Source organism: Protopterus annectens, chromosome 16.part0 (assembly GCF_019279795.1).
Source record: "Protopterus annectens isolate FY-2018-M chromosome 16.part0, PAN1.0, whole genome shotgun sequence".
In the NCBI taxonomy this organism is placed as follows: Eukaryota; Metazoa; Chordata; order Ceratodontiformes; family Protopteridae; genus Protopterus; species Protopterus annectens.
Genome location: NC_056750.1, coordinates 591,712,710 through 591,733,394, shown reverse-complemented (window position 1 = coordinate 591,733,394; position 20,685 = coordinate 591,712,710). Strand labels below are relative to the sequence as shown.

Here is a 20,685-nt window from a genome sequence, read left to right as displayed (position 1 = left end):
GTGGTAATGGACTTTATCACAAGTTGACTGTGACCTTAACTTCGACCACCATGTGTGTGCTGTAGTAAGGAAAGCTTTCTATGTAGCACACCTCCCAATACTCGGCAGTTATCCGGCTCATAATTGAATATAATGCCCCGTTTGGCAAGTAACATACTAAGGACTTGCAGCAATCAGAGACACCTCACAGCTTTCTAATAAAGAAGGTCAAGGGGCTCCAGCATGCGCTGTACACAGACTGACTGAATTTTCTGTCACTATACTCCGTATCACATAGACTTCTTAGAGGAGACTTATGCCTGGCCTACAGAGCAATCCAAGATCAAAACATAATGAACTTGCTGCATATCGGTAAATCAAACGGGACTATGGCTACCCATTCCAGGGACCAAAATATGGCCTGTGACAAACAGGACATGCTGGAGGGACGGACTTGTCCCCCACCAACTGCCGCATCTCTGGAACAAGCTACCAGTTCATGTAAAATAGAGGACCTCTATGACACTGTACAGGAAGAACCTGGACGAGTGGATAGGGCACCATAAATTCTTACCGGGGATACAGCCCACAACATTCCTGGATGTGGGCGGTCATCACTAAATGCACTCTTGGCTACTGACTAGCATTTCTATGGTATTACATGGGATGAAATGGCTAGGCTTAAAATGACCTCTGGGTTGATAGCCTAGTAATCTCCTATGATCCTACAAGGCCTGTGTTTTAATCCATGCAAGCTACTGCTCTTTTCCCTATGGGTATGCAACCATAAGGTTAGTATATTTACGTATTAGGACTGCACTGTTTGTTGTATGGCATGTTTTTTTTTACAGCCTTATATTGCTCATCACTTGTGACACACCAGTTAGGGTTAAGGATGGCTGGGAGCCTACAGTTCACAAGGGAAGCCATGTAATACATGTAAAAGCCTAATAACTACTGGAGTTAGACTGTGTGGACAATTAAACTATAAAGCAGTTCCTTAATTATTACACCCCAGAAAAATATTTCCTTCTAACATTTCATTAGTACATTCAAATAAATATCGTCAAATAAAGTATATAATATTAAAGGCAGCAGTGACTTTAAGGAGTGTTATAAGTACAGGATCAATGTGTCATGTGACCTTCTCATCTGGGGAATTCACTAAAATTTCTGGTTGAATGCATATCACATCTAATGTCTCTTCACTCCTTCAGTTCGACTAGACGTATGCGTTCCAATGTAGATATTCCATAACTGTCTGCTATTACAGTACACTTTCATTTTGTTGTACTCTGGGTGCATCACTTAACAGTGTTCTGCTATTTCTGTCTATACTGATGTGAGTTTTTTTTTTTTAATATATAAAGGCCATCTTGCATGCCTTTCTATATGTTTATTTTGCATGTATGATGCTGATCGCTCCATCCAACCCCATGAACACATTCAACTTTTTAAGCAGCTGAAAAATCTAAACTTCTCAGACATTTTCTTTATCACTTGCATTGAGAAAGTTCTTTCACTCATATGTCAAGATGAATGGGGACATTAATACTGCTTCTCGCACCTAGTACTATCTGGTCAGTGACACTTTCTCTGAAGACCTGCTTTAACAAAGGGTTTACACACTAGAGTATTTACAGCACAGTGATTCGGGAATCAAGCTTGGCACAAATCACTTGAAAACTAGTTTACCAGGCTCATCGGTATATACTGTAAAATGTTATACTACTAGCATGCAGAAACAATGTGATCTGTTGGCAAAGAAAAACAAGACTAAGACTCAATCAATTTAATCCCATAACGTCTGCCAGCACTATGCAAACACGTCCTATAGACACCACACACATGTTGGCTTCCTTCTCCATCAGCGAAGCAGAACAGGCACTGCACCCCCCCCCCCCCCAAACACACATTCATCCCCTTTCTTCCCATGTTTGCAGGACAGGCATTGCACTTACACGGCACAAATGCATGCATGCAAATAAAGCTCCTCCGACATTAGCAGGACAGACAAAGCACATACATGCATCTCTTTCCCACGTCAGCAGGACAGACACTACACACACACACAAACACACACACACAGATGCTAGTGAAGCTCCTTCCCACATTGGTAGAACAGACATGGCACATACATGTATTTCCTTCCCATTTCAGAAGGACTGGCAGTGTACTTACAGATGTGAGTGTGAGAGAAAGCATGCATTCACACACATACACAAATGCAGCTCTTTCCCATGTCAGCAGGCCAAACAGTGCACATCATTACTGTTACAAGCTGCAGAAAATGAATTATTATTGGCACTCGAGTGCCCTGTCTCTAGCATAACAAAAAAAGTTACATGTGTTGATAGTACCTCATGCGGTACTAACTCCGAGACCGTTGCTCCTGTGAGTAGAAAGTTAAATTCAAATAGCATGACAAGCATTATTAGCTCTGGCACAAACCTGTCAACCATAACAAAACTATGCGTCTTGCATGCTACCATTTATTGCCATCCTATGGAAAAAAATATCCTCCTGAAGTCCTTTGCATGGGCATACCACAACCTTAGCATAAATACATTGATTTTAAGATGTTTCCAGTGACAAGAAAAGAAATACAAAGAAAAGACTGCTGCTTGAGTAGAGATAATGGTTTCCTAGCACACACACACTGAGAGGATATCACCTGGGCCATCCCTGTAGCTACGGAAAACATCTACAAGGATTTTGCAGCTAGGTCTCTACCAAACCATGTGAGAATACTACTTTTCAGCTCTTTTGCAAGGTGGGTCTTTAAAGAGTACAAACTTAGCATCAATTACATTTAGCAACAGCAAAAGTGAACTGGAAGTGGACATAAACACTCGGCTCTATAAAATGCAAAATAAAGCATGTGAAAGCAGGTAAAAGGAATAAAATTATCCTCTGCTCCCTCCACAGTGCAGCATCTATGAAGCATTTCATGCTGATACTTCAAACATGTTCCATCTTACAAAAATTTGCTGAATTTTCAAACACATTCTATTAAATGCCTCAAGCTCAATGCTAAAAAGTGCATTGTCATCCCCTTTGGTAAAACTCTGTACCCATGAACTACTATATAGACAGCAGTCCACTTAACACCAAATGTGTGATAAGAGACCTTGGGACCCAGGTGGACAGTAGTTTGTCCTTTGACAGTCACATCACCACAGCAGTCAGGAAGTCCTTCTACATGGCACACCTCATCATAAAAGGGTTCTCATCCAGGAAAAAAGAGGTCATTGTTCCCCTCTACTCGACACTCATTAGACCCATTATAGAGTACAACACCCCTTCTGCAATGTACCTCACAAGACATCTGCAGCAGCTGGAAAGGCCACAGAAGTACCTCTCAAACAGATACCCTACACTGACCGTCTCAAAAAAACTCCAGCTTTACTCCATAGCATATCGCCTACTCAGAGGTGATCTCTGCCTAACATATAAAGCTATGTCAAACCCAGAGCTGTTGGACATGCTACACCTAAAGGAATCCCAATCCCTCTGAGCTACATGGTCTAGGGACCTAAACCTTGTCACCACAATAAACAGGACATGCTGGAGGGATAGATTCCTGTCCCAGAGACTTCCCATACTCTGGAACAGGCTACCCATCTATGTCAAGCAAAGTTCTTCAATATCACTCTTCAAGGAAAATCTTGATGAGTGGATGGGAAATAGGAAATACACCCCAGGGATCCCTTCTGTGTCTCTGCTCGACAGTGGCACAGGAAAATAACTTTCTTGGGTGCGTAAGCCAGGGAACCTTGTTGGCTAGGCTAATGTAGGCCCTCGGGCCGATAGCGTAGTACCTACTTATGAACCTATAAAAATAAAAACATTCTGAACCTAAGCAGACAATGGCATTCGGCCTTCAAATAGAAAGTAACACCTCCAATGTTTCAAAATAAAAGGATTTTCAACTCTTTACCACCCCCAACCACACTAACTTCCAAAAAGTGAACACAGTTTAGAGGCTAAGCCTTTTTATTAAATTTTCAAACTTCAAAGCACTGCCCACTTCTGCTACTATTACACTTCTAAAAAATAAATCAAGTTTCAGCAAGACCACTGCTAAGATCTTTAGCAGTTTTGTAGTTTAGCCTGAAATGTTGCAACACCATCTGCTCCCTGTCAACGACGTGTATGCATATGTGAGTGAGACAGAACAAAGAATGCGTGGGGTGCCAAGTAAAGAATTCTGGTCAGTCAGCATATCAGGTAACCAAAAGGACAAGCCCAAACAAGCAGAGGTGTTATTTACTATGCAGATAAAAAATTCCAAAATGCTCGATGAACTAACAGAGCAGAAATTACTACAATGCTGTGTATTTCTGCACCACAACACCCTGGTACGAGGAGGTTGCAGGCAAACACAATCCACTCATCTGCATTTTTTTTTTTTTTTTTTACACACACAACTTCTAGTTAGTATCACACTTAAGAAACAGTCCTTATACTGTTCTAGTCAGGAGTATGCACAAGTTTTTCTGGAGTACCTTGTAAGATTTGTGAAACTACATTTGTACTTCTGAAGACAAACGATTCTTCAAGAACACCGAGCTGCGATGGAAATATACATAAACCATTTAAAACTTTAAAGGAAAAAAATGAGGCATGCTAAATTTTTCTGAAGCATTCGTCAGCAGGATAATTATAAGCTGTTGTTGCAATAAGAAAAATTTGACTTTTCTGATTAGTGTATTTTAAACCCTTGAAAAAGTTATCTTTACATATTTGCTTTAAAGAAATGTCTGTCATCTGCAATGGAAATCAAGATTTACAGTTATCTTCAGACACTTACTTTTCTAGCTTTCTTGAAGGAATATGCAGCCTTCGTGCTCAAAATGCATTGTGTGATGTCACACTGGAGGCAGATGGGATCAGGTTTTCTTTACACAAAGCTATTTTGGCTTCTGCAAGCAGCTACTGCAGAGTACTCTTTCTAGAGAATATAGCAAGCAAAGTAAATTCTGAAACCAGTCATGTCAAAATTCAGAATGTCAGCTCTACAGGTCTTCAACATGTGCTTGACTTTATTTACACAAACCAGCTCCATTTGTCTCTGACTAATGTCGAAGAGGTCCTACAAGCTGCGGAGATTTTGCTTGTGCGAGATGCCATCAAGCTATGCTTCCAGTTCCTGGAACAGAGTCTCTGTAAGGAAACCTGCTGGGATGTTTTTAGTTTAGCCAAGAAGTTCAGACTGGAAGAGTTAAAGCAGAAAGCCATTGTCTATATCAGCCAGCATTACAAACGTCTGCTGGAGGACCACCAGCAACTGGTCGAACTAGACACAACTACCTTTTGCCAGATCTTAGACAGGAATGACATTGAGGAGTACAGTGAATTGGAGCTGTTCAAATGTGCCATGCTGTGGCTACACCATGATGACAAAAGGCTGAAAGCAGCAGCCAATGTTTTAGGAAGACTACGATTCCCTCTCATTCCTCTGGCAGATCTTCAGAGATACATTCAAGGAACAACTATCATGAAAACTGATTCCATGTGCTACAAATATCTACAAGAAGCCTTAATGTATCATTCACAGCTGTATGCACAACCACTTGCCAAATCACCACGCACAAAGATCCGCTGCAGCTCTAAGAAACTGGCCATTTTTGGAGGCAGGACAACAGATAAAGTATGTGATCATATCTGGCTTACTGATGGGAATTGTACTACTTGGCAAAAGTTTGGTGAACTCGATATACCTGTGTACAACCACTGCATTACTGTTCTAAATAATTTTATCTTTGTTATTGGAGGCCAGACGAAGTTTGATGCTACTGGCAAACAACCACTAAATGAGGTAAGCAAACTTTCTCTAAAGCCAAGCAGATTTAGCTATTTGGGGCGCCAAGCCAAACTATTACAAATTATGCCATACAGTTTAAATGGTGCATTATGTGAATTATGTAAAACTCTTGTCAATTTATGAAAAACTACAGTCAAAAACTGATTTTTGTTTACTGGCTGTTCAGGGCTTGTGGTGCATCATGTTTGCTGTCCCTGACCAGCAAAAGGGTTGAAACAACTGAGTGTGCATGTATCTATACAATACACACACATTCAGATACTTTCATACAAAATTAATTTGCTGAGGTCTAGTGTGTAATAAATATATGAGATACCTTCATAAGGTTTAGTGAACAAGTCCAAAACAGCAATCCCTAAACTACACTACTCCAAGTTTTGTAATAATTAAAAGGATAACGGTCTCCGTTCTTCATTCAGCAGATAAGCTCTGTTTTCTGAGATGACTTGTGTGATGTGCATGTGAATTTTAACACAATGACCTCTGACAATGCAGATTTATATGCAAAACAGTTTGGCATTGCCTACATAATGCTTGTTTATATGTGTGTGTATATATATATATATATATATATATATATATATATATATATATATATATATATATATATATGCATGTATGTATGTATATATGTATGTGTGTGTGTGTGTGTGTGTATATATATATATATATATATATATATATATATATATATATATATACATATATATATATACACACACACATACATACACACAACACACACATGTATATACATATTTATTTTTTATTTAACATTTGTTAACCGGGAAAGTCCGACTTGAAAAAAGCCAATTTTCAGCAGAGGCCTGGGGAAAAATGCTTCAGACACGTCTTTCTAATGTGGGAGGAAATCCGCATGAATGCAGGGAGGACATGCAGACTCCACACAGAAGGCACTCCAGCCAAGAATCGAACTGGAGAACCTCTTGCTGTGAGGTGACAACGCTACTGCTGCATCACTGCATACACACACACACACATATATATATATATATATATATATATATATATATATACACATACATATATAAAAACTTGTGCGAGTCTGTATATAAGAATTATATATTGTTGCTGAACTGAATTCTTGAGTTCACTTTATTTGAATCAATGATCAGATAACATGCAACAAGGGAGATCAAGTTAGTAGAGTGCTAACATAGGCAAGATCGTAGAATATCAAGGTAAGGTAGTTTCACAATTCACCCAGTACTGTGTGATCTTGAGGTTAGCATATTTAAGGCAGTAGAGCTGGAGGTCCCCTACAAGAACAGTTAAATGGAGATTTTTTTGCAATTTGTTAACTCTGTCTCTTGATATATTTGTTTTTGAAAAACGGAGTTCAAAGAAAGTGCATTTTGATTGGTTCCTACAAGATATATATATTTATAATCTATACATATTTTGTATACATATTTACACATATACCCACGTATATATGGGTACAGTAGCAAACATCAAATGGCTGCTACATCTGACATTGCTAATGTTGCCACACACTCATCAACAAACAAATGTTGAAACGTTTCAGTGTATGCTCTGAGGCTAATCCTCAGAATATACAGGTAAGAGAAATCAGTGTTTTTGCAGGGGGAAAGCCCATCCATGTACCCTGTACATCCACTAATATTTATTCAAACTCTGAAATCTCACAATCTTGGGGAAAAGGCATATTCCCCATTCAAGGGGATTGTCCATTCTTGAACAACTGCTGATAATCTGTATTGTCAACCAAAGTATCGAGACAATACAAAGGTCAACTAATCAACTAGTAAATAAAAAAATACATATATACTTATATAAACAAGCACTCTCGTGTGATTAAAAAAAAATATTTCCTTGCTTATCATACCAGAGTGTTGGTTTATTGATTTTATGCACCTAGAATGTGATACTATTCCATATTTTTGGAGATCACATATACACACACACACACATATATATATATATATATATATATATATATATATATAGATAGATAGATACACACACGTATATATACAAGCCCCCTTCAAAACATCTAAAACCCATATCATCTAATTTCATAACATAGAGACCAGAACATCTAAAACCCATAACATCGAATTTCATAACATCTAAAATGTGCATCAGAACACTGAACACTACAAATAACATCCGCTCCGCATATAATGACATCAAACTACCAAACACACTTTTTAAAACATTTCTGCAGGGGGGCAAACCCCCATACACCTCCCATGTGAGGGCCCCCCCACCGTAAATTAAATATGCCAACTCAGAGATCGCACTACAGTGGGAAAAAGTTAATTTCCTAACTCCACTGTATCAAGCCCCCCCTGAAGGGCACCTGTATATATACACACGTGTCTGTGTGATCTCCAAAAATATGGAATAGTATCACAATCTAGGTGCATAAAATCAATAAACCAGCACTTTGGTGCGATAAAAAAGCAAGGGAATACTTTTTTTAATCACACGAGTGTGCTTGTTTATATACGTATTTTTTTTACTTACTAGTTGATTGACTGACCTTTGCATTGTCTCAATACTTTGGTTGACAATACAGATGATCAGCAGTTGTGCAAGAATGGACAACCCCCTTGGTCCATGGAAAAAAACTGAAAAGTTTCAAATGTCCTTTCAAATCTAGTGTACCTTTTTACTCCAAAATGTGGGGGTAGTATATTTTTAGACATTTTGGAATCCGTCTCCATTTCCGTAGGTTTTATGACTATATATTTATATATGTTTTTTTCTTTTATTCATTTTAGTAGTATAATGACATTTATGTCAGGATTAGTTTGATAGATATGTATTTTTTTTACATTATTCTCAGTAATTAAATAGAATAATGTCTATTTTAATGGCAGGGCTGTTTTTTTATTTTTTTTTATTTATTTTTTTTTTTAACAGGCTAGTCCACATCCACATTTTTATTTTTCCATTTTATTTCTAGGATTTGTTTCAGGTAACCAGTGCTGCTGGGGATGAGGAGGTTCTATCTGTACATTTTATAAGTGCAGTATGTGCAATGTTATTTTGTTTCCTAGAATTAATGAAGTAAAGCTAAGTTAATGTACAGGTATGATGGTGATAACATATGTCTACATCTTGTACACATTATCACACCCTTTAGTGTCTATTGGAGTGTTTCTGCATGTGTGTGTACGTGTATATATATTTTTTGTGTGTGTGTGTGTATATATATATATATATTTTGTGTATAAAAAAAACATATATATATATATATATATATATATATATATGTGTGTGTGTGTGTGTGTGTGTGTGCAACATATACTCATATAAGTTCATCAAGCCATCAATCCACCGACTCCCTTTACAGTTCTCACTCTCCTGCTGGCATATCCATCCATCCACAACCCCTTTATCCCACATGGGGTTGGGGTGTCATTCCAACAGTGACAATCATCTAGAGCCAAGTTTCACACTGCCAGGTGGCTAGCCTTGCAGTGACTATATTTCTAAACCTCACACGTGCACACTCACACCTACAGCCAGTTAAGAGTGTCTACTCACCAGCAGTATGTCTTAGTCGTGTGCGAGGAAACTGGAGCACATAGAAAAATAAACAAGAACACAGGGATGACATGCAGGTTCTGCAAAGAAGGCACCCCAGCTGGAATCAAACCAGAGAACCTCCTTCTGTGAGGTGACAACACTAGCCACTACACCACTGTGCTGTCCAGAAACATTTCATATTGAAGGGAAACTAATATCAATGTTCATAACATTAAGAAATTAACTATTTTACCTGTCTCATTTGTCAGGCTTCAAAATTAAATAACCATGCTGGAAAGAAAAAACGACCTTACACACACTGCTTGCCAGTCTCATACACAGACACCCATGTCCCCCAATAAGTATTGCATTTATAGCCCCCACAACACACCAAGAAACCCAATCATCATCTCCACATCACTACACTTAAAACAGTGAATAACACAAGCAGAGGATAAAACAGGAACATCTTATATTATGCAACCTAAAAAAACACCACTCAAAAATCAGTGTATTGATCAAAGTACTTTGATGTAACTGCAGACTGAAGTGCCCACATTGGACCATACTGCAGTGACGCATATTAATAGTCTATATTTTACTTACAGATAGGTAAATGATGAATACCTAGACTACAAGCTATCTACTGAACAAAACTGTTTTTTAAAAAAAACAGACTAGTTAATAAAAAAAAAAAAAAAAAAAAAAAAAAAAAAAACGAACAGAAATATTTTTTTGCAGGGAGAATTTACTTGCATCCCCCATGTGGGGGACTGCATCTCCTACACTCCCTCTAACTTAAAAAGACCACCTCTGAAACTGCACAATATTGAACAGTGGGGAAATCCCTCTCTGGTATTAAGCAATTTCATAAAAATATTGGTCTATTGCTGACTCTATTCATATAGCATTCTGTTCAATGAACTCGCAATAGATTGCATTCAAACAGAATGACATTCAACCACTGATAATGTTCCCATATAGGTTTGCGTACTCAGAAATGCATACGCAAATGTTATCAATATTTTAACATTCATTGGCAAATAGCCACTACTGAAACTGTCAATTCCATACACTACAATGTAATTAATGATTGCAAATGCAAGCAAAACATCTTTGTATTTAGAACTGCTAAATATACAGAAGCTTTTACATGGAAGGCAAGTGCCCCCACACCCAGTTATTTACTCATACCACAATGCAGAACCACCATGAAAGGGCGATCAGCACAAAACTGAAAAGCCATGGCTGCATGCTAGTTGATCAGTCGATCAAATGTGCAGGTTAAATGACGGATGGAAATGTAAATATATATATATATATATATATATATATATATATATATATATATAGATAGAAACACTTTATATTCTTGAAATACTGAAATGTCGAATTTTAGTATCTCGAGACTATAAAGTCGAAGTTTGAAAATAGCACAAGTGCATAATCGCAAATTCGAATATCTCGAATTCGTGGTTATGGCTTTACGCTACGTAATGTCCAGGATTGTATGTGGATGGTGTGCAGTGCCTTGTGTGGATTTAGGTGTTATGTCAGGTAAGTGAGTGTTTTGTAAAGGTTTTGGGTGGGAGTTTGAGGGTATGCGAGTGTGCTGATATGTGTGATGTGTGTGTGTTTGCTTTTGTTTACTGTTTGTGCGATCTCGGAGTTTGTATATATACGTGTGGGGAGTGCAGGGGTGCTTGCCACCCCTGCTTATTTATGTTGCAGGTTTGTGGATGTGTTTTGTTTTCTTTATGTTGTGATGTGGGTGTTGTGTTATATGTGTGGTCTGGTCTGTGCTGTGTTTTAGGTGTTTAGAATTTTGCGGTTTTGGTGTTTCGGTGTTGTGTGGACTTGATTTCATGGTCTTGAAAAACTGAAATTCGAGATTTCAGTATTTCAAGATTATGAAGTGAATCTATATATGTATGTATGTATGTATGTATATATATATATATATATATATATATATATATATATATATATATATATATATATATATATATATATATACATACATACATATATGTATGTGTGTGTATTTGTGTATATATATATATATATATATATATATATATATATATATATATATATATATATATATATTTAGAGAGAGAGAGGTACCCTGCAAAGGTCGATTGTGTGCTTGATCAACACCTGTTTAGTTGACCATTTAAGAGGCGGATCCTGGCACCCGACACGCAGCTAACAGTAACCTTCTTCTTGTCTAATCTGTTGAGTGGAACATCAGTGTGCCTGACTATAGAGTCACCTATGACCAATGTGCTTGGCAAGTAGTATTGCCTTATGGGCAGTGGTTGAGTAGCACACTGAGTTTGTGTGTTATGTGCCTTTCGGGTTGTGGTGAGGGCTGGAGATTGCTTGCATTTCTGCTTTGGAGGGCTCTGTCATTTGGGTAGATGCTTATTGAGAGCCTCCGAGAATGATTTTGTGTATCCGTGTGTGGGTCTTGGTGGTATAGATGTACTGGGAATATGTGGTGTGTGTGGTGTGGAGTGGGTATTTGCCTTCTCCTCCTGAATGACAAGTTCAGTCTTGGGTTGCGAGAGCATTGCCTCCAGTGTGGCTAGATATATGCATCTCTCACAGGCTGTAGTGTTGGGTGGTAGGAGAGGGTTGTTGGTGTACATGAGGCAATTGCTACATTGCTCCAAGATGCCCAGATTCATTAGGTAGACAGGAGAGAACACAGGGAGCTGTCCCTTGGATATGCCTGAATAGACACTATTTACCTCTAGACAAGTGAGGAAAGTAAATAGAAGAGCTGTTTTCCTCTAAGCAAATGAGGAAGATAAGTGCAAAAACTATTTTCCTCTAGGTAATGAGGAAGGTTGAGTACTTCAGTGGTTTATAACTTATATAGTGCTAACAACAAGTTCTGAACCAGTGCTGAGCACAAGAAAGCAAATTCAAGTGCTAAAACAGAATCTGGCTAGTTCCAAGGGAAAAACTGAAGAGGAGACTTTATGGCACCAGGAATAGTTTAATCCTAGCTAACCGGTGCTGCGTGATGCGCAAAACCGCGCAAACACGAGTTTTTAAGCAGAAAGATGAAAGGGATAGAAACAGCCTGAAACGGCCAATACAACTACAGTTTCTGGGTTGAAACCACTCCTCCAGCGACAGACAGGCTGTTCCAAAGCTCACCACTCTCACTGATGAACAGAAACGCTTCCCTCTGTCTTAGAAAGGTATGGGCAATACAGGAACTTACAAACAGCCCAGAATTCAGCAAACTCTGAAAACTGGACTTTACTAAATCTAGAAAGGTGGGAAACGAGTATGGGGATAGGATTTTTTTTTTTCAAAAAGTTAAGTCAAAAACAGCAAATAAACACTTTTAACACGGAAAATAGGCAATCACACTTGACAGAAGAATAGGCAAACCAGCATTTAGCAATTCACACAAAGAAATAAGCAAAGGAACATCCACAATAAGTGGATCCAGGTTACAAGAGACACCAAACAGAAAACATTTTCCATTTGGATATGTAGGATTTCCTAGTATTGATTTTCCTGGCATCCTGCAGGACCCTAAGCACGTCCTCAGAAAAAAAAAGTGTCTGTGGAATCAAAATCCTATCACCCACAGTGTCAGCTGAAGAGTGGACAGGTGGGGATGGATGAGAGATCCCTTGTCTTGTGTGAGCAGGTCAACAGTGTGAGGTAACTTGTGATGACTGCCCTTGGCTAAATGCAGAAGAGGGAACAAATGCCGTCTCAACCAAAAGGCAGTCACCAACAGGATTCTGGGAGCGTCCTGCTGAATTTTAAACAGGACTTTTGGAATGAGGGGAGGGGAGGGAATGCATAAAGAAACATCTACTTCCAAGGAAAAGAGAAGGCGTTCACCTTCTACACCAGAGGACCTGGGATTCTGGCACAAAACAGAAGTCTGTTCAGAGGGGAGGCAAACAGATCTACTTCAGAAGTACCCCCCATTGGTGGACAATGTCCAGAAACACATTCCTGCAAAGAATCCATTTCTGGGAATGAGTTAAGGACCTGATTAGTGTGCCTGCCACAATGTTTTGACCGGAGCCAATGAAAACTGCCTGAAGAGTCATTTGATACTGGCAGTGTGAAGATAGGTGAAGGGTGCCAGCCTAGCCAGATAGAATTTTGTAGATAATTTTGTCATTTGTAAATATTAATATAAGCCACAGGTTTGTGCTCTTAAATGGGAAAAAAAGGTGTTAAATGTGGAACTGCAAAAATGTAACCGTGCACTCTACTGTACCAAAGCTGATAAGTTAATTCTTTAATGTCAAATCTCAGGGCTGAGATGTCTAGATAAAAGCATTCTGCCTATTATTTTGAGGACAGAGTTAAAATTTGCATCTATAATTTCTTTTATTGTTCTGGCTTGCTGACCAGCTGCAAGATCAAGGGCTATTAACCACTGAGAGTCTGTTAGCTTGGGAACCAGAAAGAAATGACGTAATCTGAAATGAATCAATGGTACTGTGTTATCAATTTAAGGACAGAAAGAATGAGAGCATTTGTCTTGAGAACATCCAACTCACCAGCAATCTGCCTGTGTCTATATGCAAGTAGGATTTTAGAACCAAGATCCAGCAACAAAAATCACTTGCAGATCACTAAAGCCAATAACTCTGCTGGTGAAGCACTATTCTCTTGCACCATAGCCAAATTATGGAACTCCCTCCCACCCACAATTACCTCCATACCATCATGCACCCACTTCAAAACTTTATTAAAAGCGCACCTAAAAACATGCTGGCTATGCCCTTGCAACTCCCACTCTAACATCACCCACCCCATCCAACCACTACCTTTCTTTCCACTCCACTAACTACCTTGATTATAGCAAGTTCAGATGCTCATAAGCCTAGTACTTATTATACAGCAGGAACTTCTTATTGTAACATTTGTTAATGTCTGTTATGTACTTCACAGATAAAGATTCTAGTTGTCTACTGATGTGCTATGTTCTTCATCTGTAAATATGTTGTAAGTAATTGCTATGTTAAATTGTTAATCGCTATGTAATCCAATGCAACTACTATCTGTTTATTTTAACTGTGGAGCTTTTCTCCCCGGGCCTCCACTGAAAATGGACTTGCGTCCAGTCGGACACTCCCGGTTAACAAATGTAAATAAAATAAATAAATAAATAAATAGGACTGTATTTTCTCTTAGATATACATAGGAACTAGGAAGATTAGACTAGTTTGTTTTTCTGCAATGTCAGAACTTTTCTACTGTATTATTTTAAGTACTTCTCTGTGATCTCTGAATTCTTGACTAGCACTGTGTAGTAGGAAGTATTGTCTTGTGGGTTTTTGTTTTATTTATTATTATATATTTTTAAACCTTTCAACTGTGGCTGTTTTGTGTAGAGACAATTTAAGCTCTAAGAGTACATTGCATGTATATAGTGATACTGTACCAAGTCATTCTAAGTAAGTCTTGACTGTTCGGATGCACTTGCCATTTGGATAATAATTTTGCACAGTATAATTGGACACCCTTTCATAAGGGCCTTTGAGTAGCTGATAAATGTTAGCTGGGTGGTGGCACTGATTTCTACCGTACAGTCTGGGTAAAAAGGGGCACAGCTGGAGAACCTGTGACAGCCTTCCACAGGAGTGTCTGTGTGGTTGTATAAACTATCATCTCAAAATGTGTGCCAGCTACTTAAGCAGGGACATGAATCACTGGTTGGACAGAGAGGGTACTGGAGGTTTTAGCTTCCCCACTAGGCTGAGATCTAGACCTGGTAGCTGTGCCAGTGGGGAGTCTTATTGGGGACCTGGAGAGAAAGGAGAAACCAGTCCCAGACTGACTGATCTCTGTGTGTGCTCTTAAGGGAAATTGAACTTTACTGTTTGTGTATTTATTATCCTTTCCTTATATGGACGCCCCTCAGTGGTGTTGGTGGTGAGGATTGAGGCTCCTTGATTGCTGGGCCAGTCACACATTAATTTGTTTGGCAGTGGTGGGATATCCATATCACATACTAATTGCTTGGCAAATACTAAATGGCTTGTAGTGGTGTGGGTAGACAGTATTCCTGTAGGTTGTGTACAGTGATCACTGAATGGGTTTTGTACTCTAAATCAGCCACGCAGTGAATACTCACGAGGTCAGATCACAATTGTTTTATTTCTTTTGTTAACTTAGTCAGGGAGAGCAGGCAGCATGTCAGCAGAGGAGTACGGAAAGCTGACAAGGAGCCAGCTGGCTGAGATGTGCCAGGCTAGGGGACTGGTGTATGGAAACCTGACTAAGGCAGACCTGATTGCAACTCTGGTCACAGCTGCATCAGAAAATAGCAACCAGGAGGACAATCAGACTGCCAGTGGAGATGAACCACACTCAGAGAACAGACACCTCAACTGTTCTACAGAGGACTTAAAATCTGTCTGGAGCTAAAGAAACTTGAGTTGGAGGGCAGGCATTTGGAAACAGAAGCAGCTGAGAGACTGAGACATCTATAGGCTGAGGAGAATGAGAAACTGCTACGCTTGGAAGGTGAGGAAAAGGAGAAGCAGCATGAGAATTAGAGGCTGACTCTTCGCCAGAGTCATGGAGGTAATGGGGAAGGGAATAAGTGAACCCCAGAAGCACAAAAGGCCAGTAAATTTCTTCCGCAGTTTAAAGAGGGGGATAATTTTGATAGTTTCCTTCATATATTTGAGAGGGTATGTAAACAGTATGAAGTTGACCAAAAGCTCTGGGTACGGTTCCTGACCCCCTCACTCCATGGTAAAGCTGTAACTGTGCTGTCCAAAATGTCTGATGTTGAATGTTTTGATTATACTACTGTTAAGAATCACTTCTTAGAATGTTTTAAGCTAACACCTGAAACGTATAGGAAAAAGTTTCGTGAGCATAGACGCAAGGCAGATGAAAGTGTGTGTGAATATGTTGCTGAAATGAGCACTTATTTTCATAGGTGGGTGAGTGGATGTCAGGTCACCACTTTTGAAGGGCTGGCGGACCTTTCAGTGAGGGAACAAGCCCTTAGCACTTTGCCTGAGGACATGAGAATCTGGTTAGCTGATAGACAATGTGCTACTTCAGATGAGTTGGGGAAGAAGGGAGACCAATACCTAGCAAGCAGGGCATCTCTGCACAGGAAAGGGACCCCCAGTACTGCTCATGGGTCTAAAGGAACCCATGGTGGGCAGCACAGACAGTTCCAACAGAATCTGCCAGTAGCAGGGAAAGCCACTAGTCCAGGACCTAGGGTTAAATGTTTTGAATGCAACCAGTGGGGACATGCGGCATACAGATGTCCATGGAGGCAAGGTGGGGAACAAAAGGTGAGAGACAAAATGCCAATAGTAGGTTGTCTTGAGACAACTAGGGTACCGAACTACCATCCTGCAGATGTCCTGATAGGGAAAGATTTGGAAGAGGCAGTGCCATGTGCTTATGCAGTTACACGCAGTCAGGCTGGGAGACAAGCATGCGAGTTTGGTAGCCTGAGGGAGACCCAAACAGACTGCGTACTTGCAGCCAGGACTGCTGAGGTGGTTACTTTGGGGAGGGAGCTACTATGTAGCAGTGAGACTGAATGTGAGCCACAGCTGCTTGTGGGTACTGATGTTCCCTTGGACAGAGCGACTGCAAAGGTAGAGGTGAGTACTAGTACCTGGACTGACAGTGAGGCACCACTGTCAGAGGATGCCAGACTTCCTGTGGAAGGGGAGCTGGGAAGCGTTACAAAGAGAGAGAGTTGAGACAGGCTCAGCTCTCAGACCCTACATTGCAAGGCCTGAGGCAGGTAGCTAGTGAGGCACCTGATTCTCAAGGGAAGGGGGAATCTGTATACTGGGACAAAGGGTTACTGTACAGAGAGTGGACCCCTGAGGGAGGGCTAGAAGGTGAGAGAATACAGCAGTTGGTAGTGCCTAGAGCCTACCATCTTGCGCTTCTAGCCATAGCCCATGATATCCTCTTTGCAGGTCATATGGACATAAAATGTACAAAGAGATGCATTATGCAGAACTTCTATTGGTCTGGAATTTCCAGAAATGTAACAGGGTGCTAAAAGGTAGGCAAGGCAGGAGACAAAGAGAGAGCTCATTTGATGCCTTTGCCTGTGACTGAGGAGCCATTTCAGAGGGTAGCTATGGATATTGTGAGGTCTCTGAGTACCCCAAGTTCCACAGGAAAAAAGTATATCCTAGTGGTAGCGGATTATGCTACACGATATCCTGAGGCAGTGGCTCTGTCCTCCATTGAGGCAGAAAAAGTGGTAAATGCTTTGTTAGAGATTTTCAGCAGGGTAGTTTTCCTAAAAGCAATACTGACTGATAGAGATGCCAATTTCATGTCAGACCTGCTGGCTTGTCTGTGGAAGTACTTGGGGGTGAAGCACCTGAAGACCACCCCCTACCATCCCCAGAGTAATGGTCTGGTTGAGAGGTTAAACTCTATGATCAAGTCCATGCTACGGGCATTTGCAGACCAGTTTAAGAGGGATTGGGACAAATATTTGCCCCACCTGTTGTTTGCTTACAGAGAGGTTTCCCAGGAATCCACAGGTTTTTCACCCTTTGAGTTGCTGTATGGGCATAGGGTGAGGGGACCTCTAGATTTAATTTGAGATGAGTGGGAAGGTGAGTGTGAATCTCACAAGGAGTCTGCTGTGGCATATGTCCTAAACCTCAGGACAAGGCTCAGGGAAACTCATGGGTTTGGCCCAGGAGAACTTGGCAGTAGCCCAGGAATGCTTGAGCTAGAGAGTATGCTCTGGGGCAACAGGGAGTGGTTCTCATTCCTGTCAGACACAGCAAGCAGCTTGGGAGAGACCCTACAAGTTGGTAAGAAAGGTAAGTGATGTTAACTACATGGTGGAACTGCGAGAAAGGAGGCAGGGGCACAAATTGTACCATGTTAACATGATGAAACCTTACCATGATAGGGAGGCCCTTGTGCTGAGTATTTGTAGTGGATTGCGGGAGGAGTCTGAGGGAGATCTGGTGACTGATCTCACTGAGGCTCGGACTGACACCTTAGTGTAAGGGGTAGCAATGTCCCAGCAGCTATCTCCTACCAAAGTTTGGGAAATCCGAGCAGTGTTACAGGAGTTTGGGGACATGTTCACTGGGAAGCACCAGGTGGATACAGGACCCCAAAGGCCTATTAGGCAGGCCCCTTATAGGGTGCCAGAAAGGTTCAAACAGACTCTGAGGAAGGAAATACAGGAGATGTTGGAACTAGGGGTGATTCATGAGTCCAACAATCCCTGGGCCTCCCCAGTGGTGCTGGTGCCAAAGAAGGATGGCAGCACCAGGTTCTGTGTGGACTACAGGAAATTAAACAGTCACACAGAGTCAGATGCTTACCCTATGCCTAGGACAAATGAGGTCCTAGAGCAGCTGGGTGGGGCTAAGTATCTTACAACCATTGATCTTACCAGGGGTCACTGGCAAGTGCCCTTGACTCCCCGTGTTAAACAGAAGTCAACCTTTGTGACTCCTTTTGGCTTGTATGAGTTCACAAAAATGCCCTTTGGGATGAAAAATGCCTCAGGGACTTTCCAGAGGCTGGTAGATCATATTCCAGCAGGAGGGTTTGCCCTTGCTTACCTAGATAATATTGCCATCTACAGCCATTCCAGGCAAGAGCACCAGCATGTCAGGGAGGTGCTGGGCAGACTACAGAGGGCAGGATTGACCATTAAGCCCAGCAAATGTCAGGTGGGTATGGCAGAGTTCTCCTACCTGTAACAGAGTGGGGAGTGGTAAGATCAGGCCAGAACCTGCCAAAGTAGAAGCCATTCAGGCATGGCCTGCACCTGTTATGAAAAAGCAGGTGAGGGCATTCTTAGGGACAGCAGGGTACTACAGAAAGTTTGTCCCCAGTTATAGTACCATAGCTGCTCCCCTCACAGACCTGACAAGGAAGAACAGGCCAGATAAGGTAGTATGTGATTATTCAATTATTGTTACTCTAACAATAATTACAAATTATTGTTACTTTGTGATGTCAGAACTTTTCTACTTAAAGAAATCCCAATCCCTCCGAGCTACACGCTCTAAGGACCTAAACCTTGTCACCACAATAAACAGAACATGCTGGAGGGATAGATTCCTGCCCCAGAGACTTCCCATACTCTGGAACAGACTACCTATCTATGTCAAACAGAGCTCCTCATTAGCACTCTTCAAGAAAAATCTTGATGATTAGATGGGAAATGGGAAATTCACCCCAGGGATCACTTCTGTGGCTCTGCTTGACAGGGGCACAGGAAAATAATTTTCTTGGGTGGCGAAAGCCAGGGTACATTTTTTGGCTAGGCTTATATAGGCCCTAGGGCCAATAGCCTAGTACCTACCTATGAACCTATGGACCCCAGCATGTGAGCAGGCATTCCAAGAGCTTAAGGAAGCTTTGGGAGGACCTCCTGTGATAGCCACTCCAGATTACAGCAAATAATTTGTTGTGCAGGTGAATGCTTCATACCATGGGGTGGGGGCTGTACTTAGCCAGATTTCTTCAGAGGGAGAAGAGCACCCAGTGGTTTATCTCAATTGTAGGCTCCAACCCAGGAAGGAATGCTATGCAGCTGTAGAAAAGGAATGTCTAACCATAATGTGGGCACTGGAGAAACTTTAGTCTTATCTGTATGGAAGAAAATTCACTGTAGTGACAGATCACAACCCCCTAACATGGTTACACAGAGCCAGCCAGCAAAATGTCAAGTTGCTAAGATGGACCCTAGGGTTGTAAGCATATATGTCAGTGCAGCACCGCAGTGGCATTAGTAATGCCAACGCAGATAAGCTCTCAAGACATGGAATGGGGTAAGGTATACCCAGATAGACTTAACCCTCTCAAGCAACGTTTCTCAAGGGTCACTTGAAAAACTAGCTTGAGTTCCCCAGGGGGAGAGGGGTGAAGGCTGCCAGCCTAGCCAGACAAAATTTTGTTGATAATTCTGTCATTTGTAAATATTAATATAAGCCACAGGCTTGTTCTCTTAAATGGGGAAAAATGGTGTTAAATATGGGAACTGCAAAAATTTAACAGTGCACTCTACTGTAACAAAGCTGATAAGTAAATTCTTTGTCAAAACTCAGAGCAGAGATGTTTAGATAAAGGCATTCTGCCTATTGTTTTGAGGACAGAGTTAATGGCTAAAATTTGCATGTATAATTTATTTTATTGTTCTGGCTTCCTGACCAGCTGCAAGATCAAGGGCTATTAACCTCTGAGAATCTGTTAGCCTGGGAACCAGAAAGAAATGATGCAATCTGAAATGAATCAGTTGTACTGTGTTATCAATTTAAGGACAGAAAGAATGAGAGCATATGAGCATTTGTCTTGAGAACATCCAACTCACCACTCTGCCG

The 20,685-nt window shown here is 40.7% G+C and overlaps 2 protein-coding genes across 3 annotated transcripts in view; one reads left to right on the top strand and one right to left on the bottom strand.

Annotated features, from left to right (window-relative positions):
- The window catches only part of DPP7 (dipeptidyl peptidase 7), a 2,619,404-nt gene that overhangs the window by 881,011 nt on the left and 1,717,708 nt on the right, over window positions 1-20,685 (bottom strand). The window lies entirely within an intron of this gene.
- LOC122790859 (kelch-like protein 9) overlaps window positions 4,308-20,685 on the top strand; it is a 459,563-nt gene continuing 443,185 nt past the window's right edge. The window contains exon 1 of the mRNA XM_044058508.1: window positions 4,308-5,800. Within this exon, the coding sequence (XP_043914443.1) occupies window positions 4,739-5,800 (1,062 nt within the window). The 5' untranslated portion in view covers window positions 4,308-4,738. The remainder of the gene's footprint in view (window positions 5,801-20,685) is intronic.